The following is a 7903-nucleotide window of genomic DNA, read 5'->3' on the forward strand; positions in this document are numbered from 1 at the left end:
CAGTGTACACAGTGCAGTAAAAACATGAACTTTGCTCTGTGGGGCGGTACGATTACAAGGATATCAAATTTATATAGTTTTTTTCTATTTTTGAAAAGTAAATACACTTCAATACATATTGCTTTCTATTGCCATATTCAGAGACCCGTAACTTTTACATTTTTTTCATTGATTGGGATTTGTGAGGGCTCGTTATTTGCGTGATGAGCGGTAGATTTTATTAGTACCATTTTGGTGAAATGCCAATCTTTCTGATCACTTTTTATTCAAAATATTTGGGAGCCAGTATACAAAAAATATATGGCAATTCTGGCATTGTCCTTTTTTTGTTTTTCTTTCTATGGCCTTCACATGTGGCATAAATACTGAAGTTCTTTAATGGTTCCTTTACGTACACGGCGATACCAAATACGTTAGATTTTTTTTGTTTACTTTATCGGGAAAACGTTTTTGTACTAAAAAAAGTTTTCCTTTTTTTTTTTTTTCACAGTTGCACTTAGTCTCCATATGAGACTTGAACTTGTACAATATACTGCAATACTTCAATGACTGTTTAGATGCAGTCAGATTTGACCGCGGCATCTAAGGAGTTAGCAGCCGTGATTGCAGAAGTTGCCGTGGAAGATCGACTTAGGCCCGGCTTCACATGGGTGAGATTCGTGTGTTGCAAGACACACAGATCTCTCACGAATATGAACCCCATTCTTTTGAATGTGGGCATACACACACCTGAGCGATATTTTGTGGTCTGCCCTATTTTTGTGCGTGCTTTTACATCGCTTCTCCCATTGTTTTCAATGAGGCCGGCGGCAACATCACACCACATGTTACCAATGGAAAACAATGGGAGACACTCCACAATCCTTTGCTACAGCGGTGGATCACCACTTCACCGGATGTGTGATGGTTTTGATTTTTAAAAAAAAAAAAAAACCCACCCTGCATCCGCCGGGAAACTGTATGTTGGCGAGGGCGATTATAAGGCCGCGATTCATGACCCCTTAACACACTCGCCCGTATGAAATTTGCCTTGTGCAAGAGAGCGCACACATGGGATTCTGAAAGGAAGCATGTGATCCTCGGGGGGGGGGGGGGGGGTCACAGCTCTGGATTACGAGCAAGTCTAATACCTCCCTGCTACGTCCCCTAACAGCACGATAACGATTCCCATACCGTATTTTCACGCACAATACGCAGTGTATAGAGCACATTGATTTCAACAGGTGTGTTCACAGGCGTGCATTTTTCCTGCACATCTCAAAACCACCCACAGCATGCTCAATTAATTACCCTATAAATTTACACAATCCCCATAGAAGTCAATGGGATGCGCACAATACAGATGTGTGAAACACTGCGCAATCATGCCGGAAAAAGAACACATCTGGAAGTCATTAGAAAAATTAGCCTTTCCAATCAGTGCATAAGTTTTTGCTGAATGCAAATGCCTTGTACAGTGAAATACGCCAATGCGCTTGTAGAAGAAGCGCTTTGTTCTGCTACTCCGTGCACGCTTGTGTGAAGCCTTAGTTTGTGGAGTTGTGGGGATGGAATGGGTTCTCTTTTACATAATGTAAGCGAGCCGGGCTCTCTTACATGTCGTCCTCCGCGCTAAAAGAGCATTCTCTTCCTGGTAACGTGGGTTGAATACCCCCACCTCCAGTAAGAGAATGCTGTGATTGGAGGACCACACCCTCAGCCAATCAAGGTCATTCACTGAACGGCTGTGATTGGCTCAGGACCTCACTGATGACTGCATAAGTGCCTTGAGAGCAGCAAGAGTGATGGGGACGGCACCTACTAGGCAAGTATTAAGACACCCGCCGATAAAACCCTGTGCCTCTTAGGGCAAAAATTAATATAAGACAGTGTCTTATTTTCAGGGTAACACTGTAGTAGCCATTTGGATAAATCCTGGACCATCCCTTTTAGGAACTTCTAGTTATAAGATATTAGAAGACAGAAGTTTTGGCATTTTTATTTATTTCTCAACAAGTGTCAAAAAAATAAGCAGAGGCCAAAAGGAGCTTATTTGAGCTTCTTCTTAGGGCGCAAGTTGTTGGTGTGCCCACACTTCTTCTTGCGGCAGTTCACAGCACGTGGATGAAGACGGGCATAGCACCTGAAGTAGAACAATAGTTAGACATTAAAGAACCATCCCTAATGACTCCTCAACCCACATCTGAAAACCAAGTAACAAGCCAGTGAACTTTCTGCAACCATGTTGCCAAGCAGAAGACAGTTTGTCGCCCCCACCCCATACTCAGGTCAGGCTCTGTTCGCAGCTGCGTTCTGGTTCCGATTTATAAGATTAGGACACGGTACTATTGGTCCCATCAAATACGTCAATCACAGACGCAGATGTGAATATAGCCGTATACTACCAAGTAGAATGGGCCGTTGACACTTGTGGCCCATGTGATACTATCATGCATTTACGCATCCTGACTACCATCTAGATCAGTGTTTCCCAGCTCCAGCCCTCAGGATATCCTATAGTAAGAACCCCTGTGGCAACGTCTGAGGCACCGGCAATAATTACATCACCTGTGCAACACTGAGGAAATCCTGAACACCTGACCTGCTGGGGTCCATGAGGACTCGCACTGGAAAACACTGCTCTAGGCCTTGTGAACTCTTGTTGGTTCCTCGGCCCTTTTTTCCCCCACCTAGTTTGGGACCCAGTATATTTGTCTTAGGATCTAAGCCGTCACTTGCAGTAGTTTAACCCCTTAGTGACAGGGCTTCATTTTTTTCTTTTCGCTTCCCCCCCCCCTCCTTTAAAAAAAAATTGTAACTTTTAGCGATCTAGCTGTATGAGGGCTTGTTATTTATCCATGGACGTCGCCGTATGAGGGCTTGTTTTTTGCGGGACGAGTTGTATTTTTCAGTGGTGCTATTTAATGTACCATATAATGTACTGAAAAACTTTTTAAAAATTCTAAGTGGAGAAAAAGACAACATTCCCCCATCTGTCGGTTTGCCTTGTTTGTACGGCGCACAAACTGCAACAAAAAAATGACCTGATAACTATTCTACGGGTCAGTACCATGACTGCCATACCAAACTCATGTAGTTTTTTTTGCTGTACTAGTATTTTTTTAAAGATATTTAATTTTTTTAAGTTATTCTCAGTCTCCATCTTCTGCGCACAATAACTTTTTCCGTTGACAGTTGTGTTATGGCTCATTTTGCGCGGTACGTCCTGCATTTTCCATTGGTACCATTTTTGAATACATACAACTGATCACTTATTACATTTTTTTTCTTGGACAGGGCGACCAAAAAGCACATTTTTTCAGAGGATGTTCGTGTGCGGTAAATAATGTATTACTTTGATAGATCTGACTTTTACGGACACGGCGATACCAAATATGCATTTTTATTTTATTTAGATTTATTGTAAATATAGCAAGGGGTTTTTTTTATTTACTTGAAAAAGAAATGAGTAAAAAAAAAATTTAAAAAAAAGAAAAAACTTTATTCTGATTTTTACATTCTCTTTTAGTCCTCCTAGGGGATCACAATATGTGATGCTTTGATCGCTCCTACAGCATGAGGTAATGGAGGAGCATTACATCATACTACACTGACAGGCAGTCCATCAAGCCACTCCACGGGGATGGCTTTGACAGGCATGCTGTCAAAAAGGCCCCCGGCTGTCACGACACACACACGGCTCAGGGGTTGTTCTCCATACCAATACCCCTGTCCGTCTACTGGTAGATTTCTAGACTTTTGTATTTGGTGTTGATCAGCCCTCATTTATACTACAGACAGTTATAATAAGTTATGTTTTCGGGGGAGGGGGGGGGGGTGTTAAGTGACATTTTTTCAATACTTTGGCTACTCTGTTCCCAGAACCTGCTCACCGGGATCACGCTGCCAGAACGAGGATCTATTCTGAAATGCTACAATGTGTCAGAAAAACACATACGTTTGGCTCTGAGCTCAGCCTAGTAGTGTTGTCTGCAGGTATCCGAAGGCCACTTCTCCAGCAGTTGCCTGCAGCCGTCAGGAGGTCAGCGCACACAATCACTGATACCCAAATCCCAAAATTATTAATGCTGGATGTTTTTGGCCTTCTAACTCAGTAGCTTTAGAGGTCTAAGATAGCCTAATGCGTCATGCGAGGCGCCTGGTTGCCGCTTCTGGAACAGAAGGCTCATTAAGTATGCTGCAAAACATAACGCCATTGTGTCCAGGACATTCGGGACGGTGGGGTAATACATTCTGCCCCCATACCGTATCCTGCTTTATTACCCAGATGCCCGCGCCATTGTGCTCCTGTACATTTCTGTGGCCACTAGGATTCTCTACCTCGTACCACTACACGTTCTAGGACGCCTCATGGCGAATTAAGCGACAGCGCTCTTACTTGCGGCAAATCATCTTGTCACAATTGTACTTCTGGGCAAGTTGTCGGAGGGAAGGCTCAATGATTCCACCACGAAGACGGAGCACCAGATGCAGGGTTGACTCTGAAAGACAAAGGTGGCAAATTAAGGGCCTATTCAGGCGGCCATGTTTTCCAGCAAGGCCCTGACTGATTTCTATCATAGCCCATGAGGCCGCACACACGAGACATTCTTCATACGGATCCACGTAGAACACACAAATGGCTGCACGTCATGTTCTCATACATTTTCTCGGACATACAGATCAGGCAGCAGCCGACGACGTAGCGGTGTGAACAGACCCATACGACATGCGCCACTAAGACGAGGCCCGCGCCACTTCCCCAAGAAGCTCTGGCCTACCTTTCTGGATGTTGTAGTCAGACAGGGTGCGTCCGTCTTCAAGCTGCTTGCCAGCAAAGATCAGCCGCTGCTGGTCCGGCGGGATACCTGAGGAGATACAACAGTCAGCACTAAACCAGCCCAAGACGGCGAGCCGGACGAGTTCTAGCTGCTCCCTCACCTTCCTTGTCCTGAATCTTAGCCTTGACATTTTCAATAGTATCGCTGGGCTCAACCTCAAGGGTGATGGTTTTACCGGTCAGGGTTTTTACGAAGATCTGCATCGCGACGCCTTCCGTTTCCTGCAAGAAAATAAAGATTAATACAAAGGTAATTGAATAGCAGCCTGCGGGTACGTAACGGGCAGCGGTCACTGCGCCGTACACTCTGGGGCTGTTTGCGGAGTCAGGGAATCGCTGTGTTCTCCCGCTCCCCACCAGTGAAGTCAGCATGCGGTCCGACAATCAGACTCTGTGCACACGCATTCCCAGAGAAGTCTATGGAAGAGCACACGCACAGCAGTCTGAAGAGTCTGGTTTTCAGACCGCACACGAACGGATTGGGCGAGTACAACTACACCCTCGGCTCAGCGCGGAGCTCTGAGCGGCAGCGTAAACTACACCGCGTGCGAACATGCAATATTTACAACTATTCTCGTGACGTGAAGGAAGTTCTCTGCATCCTCCGGGCACCGCACCTCCGGCCGGACCCTCCTCCTCCTGTGGCGTTACATACATTCCTGGCAGTCTCCTTCCGGCAGGTCGGTGTACCTGGTCACCAATGACGTAGCGCTTATTGCCCGGCAGGCTGAATCGTATGCCGGGCTATTGCTGAGACTGCGCATGCGTGAAGTCTAACTGCGAGCGTTCACATACTGCTGCCGCAGCACATCACGCATGCGCAGTGTCGGCAATAGCCCGGAATACCATCCGGTGCCCCCGCTACGTCACCAGTAGCCGGAAGGAGAACGCTGGGGATGGACCGATCACAGAAAGGATCCGGCGGAGGTGCGGTGACACGGGGGGGGGCCGCAGGAGATCCGGTAAGCAGACCAGAGAGGTAAGTGTTGAACTTTCATCTCTTTCTATCGACAAAACCCCTGTAAGACGGCAGCGTCCGGGTACAGCGCTCCACGGGGAGCTGCGTACTCTGTCACCCTGATGGACGCCAGGATAATCCCCGCGCCCGCTCTGTGCTGTCCAGGTAACGCGGAGCTGCGTACTCGGTCACCCTGATGGACGCCAGGATAATCCCCGCGCCCGCTCTGTGATGTCCGGGTAACGCGGAGCTGCGTACTCGGTCACCCTGGACGCCAGGATAATCCCCGCGCCCGCTCTGTGCTGTCCGTGTAACGTGGAGCTGCGTAGTCTGATAGAACCGTCACCCTGATGGACGCCATGATAATCCCCGCGCCCGCTCTGTGCAGTCCGTGTAACGCGGAGCTGCGTACTCGGTCACCCTGATGGACGCCATGATAATCCCCGCGCCCGCTCTGTGCTGTCCGTGTAACGTGGAGCTGCGTAGTCTGATAGAACCGTCACCCTGATGGACGCCATGATAATCCCCGCGCCCGCTCTGTGCAGTCCGTGTAACGCGGATCTGCGTACTCCGATAGAACAGTCACTCTGATGGACGCCATGATAATCCCTGCGCCCGCTCTGTGCAGTCCGTGTAACGCGGATCTGCGTACTCCGATAGAACAGTCACCCTGATGGACGCCATGATAATCCCCGCGCCCGCTCTGTGCAGTCCGTGTAACGCGGATCTGCGTACTCCGATAGAACAGTCACTCTGATGGACGCCATGATAATCCCTGCGCCCGCTCTGTGCTGTCCATGTAACGCGGAGCTGCGTACTCCGATATTACACTCTGATGGACGCCATGATAATCCCCGCGCCCGCTCTGTGCTGTCCGTGTAACGCGGAGCTGCGTACTCGGTCACTCTGATGGACGCCAGGATAATCCCCGCGCCCGCTCTGTGATGTCCGGTAACGCGGCCGGCACCACCACCTTTTTTCTGTTGCAACGCCAAAACAGAAACATGGGTGTTTTTCCATAAGTGCAAGCGACGAGGATTAATGCGCCGCATCACACCGCCATGTAGGCAGAGCACACAGCAGGATCCTCATGTGCTATATGGCGCTCTGGCCTGTAGAGGGCGACACTTGTGCAGTGTGAGCGCGGCCCCCAGTCACCCGCCTGAGGTTAGTAGTGACGCAGGGCGCCCGGTAACCTGTGAGGAGGGCACGGAGGATTACGCGTCACAGCATTGGGCCGCGGGAAGGAGCCGCCTGCAGCCTCGTGCCCGGTCCGGTGGTCTCAGCCATGCCGGAGGACTACCCGCGCCTAGCACCGCCTCAACCGGCGCCGTGAGTAGCTGCGGCCGACACGAGGCAGAAGCCGCACCGACACTCCCCGCCGCCGGGCTGCCACACGTGGAGGAGCGCACGCCTCACATACCCACCCGCTCGGCGGCCCGACTAAGGAGAAAAGGACCGGCCGGATCCGGAAGTGACGATTTCACTGCCCGACACTGTGGGCGGTGCGAGGTGACGTCATCGGCCTGGCGGCGCCATTTTTCTTGTGGGTACAGTACATAGGGAGTGGGCGGGGCCCTGGGGGGTACAGCACATGAGGCGAGGCGGGGCCCTGCCTGATGTCACATTAGTTGGTAGTGGCAGCTGGAGTGCAGGGGAGGATGACCTGCCGCACGCATATATTGTATTTCAGCCGCACTTCAGTAGCGGTGAGCGACTCCAGCGACCTGATTGGCTGTTGGGTACACACCCCCCTTTGGACATGTGCATGAGTACTAGTTCACGAGACCCGCGGGGGGGTAAGGGCTTCTTCCCACGGACGGATTTCCACCACGTATTACGCACCGTAAAATCACCCGTCCTCACCCGCGGCATGCTCTATTTGCCGCGAGTGTACACGCGGACGGCTTCCATTGCAGTCAATGGAAGCCGTCCGTCACGCTATCTTCCGCTGTAGTAGAGCAGAAGATAGCATGAAACTGCTTCCCCGCCTACCGCTGTGGCGTCACGCCAAAGCGTCATGCGGGACGTAGAACGCCGGATCTGCAGGTAAGTATTGGGGTCTCTGTGGGGTGCCGTGACGGGCTCCGCCGTGGCCATGTGCAGCCGGCCTTAGGGGTTAGTGC

General features: G+C 50.1%; 1 protein-coding gene across 2 annotated transcripts; it reads right to left on the minus strand.

Annotated features, from left to right (window-relative positions):
* Nucleotides 1-1962: 1962 nt before the first annotated feature.
* On the minus strand, nucleotides 1963-7277 carry UBA52 (ubiquitin A-52 residue ribosomal protein fusion product 1). Of its 2 annotated transcripts, none has more exons than XM_066604625.1 (5): nucleotides 7205-7277; nucleotides 4921-5041; nucleotides 4761-4847; nucleotides 4379-4481; nucleotides 1963-2122 (listed from the first exon to the last, which is right to left on the minus strand). In XM_066604625.1, exons 2-5 carry the CDS (start codon nucleotides 5021-5023, stop codon nucleotides 2029-2031), a joined length of 387 nt encoding a protein of 128 aa, XP_066460722.1. In that variant the 5' UTR covers nucleotides 5024-5041; nucleotides 7205-7277; the 3' UTR covers nucleotides 1963-2028. The 2 variants fall into 2 exon arrangements, with proteins under 2 accessions (XP_066460722.1, XP_066460723.1); XM_066604626.1 differs by having other exon boundaries at nucleotides 7201-7224.
* Nucleotides 7278-7903: the final 626 nt, after the last annotated feature.

This window comes from Eleutherodactylus coqui, chromosome 5, assembly GCF_035609145.1.
Source record: "Eleutherodactylus coqui strain aEleCoq1 chromosome 5, aEleCoq1.hap1, whole genome shotgun sequence".
Taxonomy (NCBI): Eukaryota; Metazoa; Chordata; class Amphibia; order Anura; family Eleutherodactylidae; genus Eleutherodactylus; species Eleutherodactylus coqui.

What these genes read in the sequence shown, in the direction of transcription:
- UBA52 (XM_066604625.1), bottom strand. Translation starts at nt 5,023, where the DNA reads ATGCAGATCTTCGTAAAAACCCTGACCGGTAAAACCATCACCCTTGAG. An exon ending in TGACTACAACATCCAGAAAG is followed by an intron (nt 4,482 to 4,760) that starts GTAGGCCAGAGC and finishes TTTGTCTTTCAG; the next exon opens with AGTCAACCCTGCATCTGGTG. An exon ending in GACAAGATGATTTGCCGCAA is followed by an intron (nt 2,123 to 4,378) that starts GTAAGAGCGCTG and finishes GTTCTACTTCAG; the next exon opens with GTGCTATGCCCGTCTTCATC.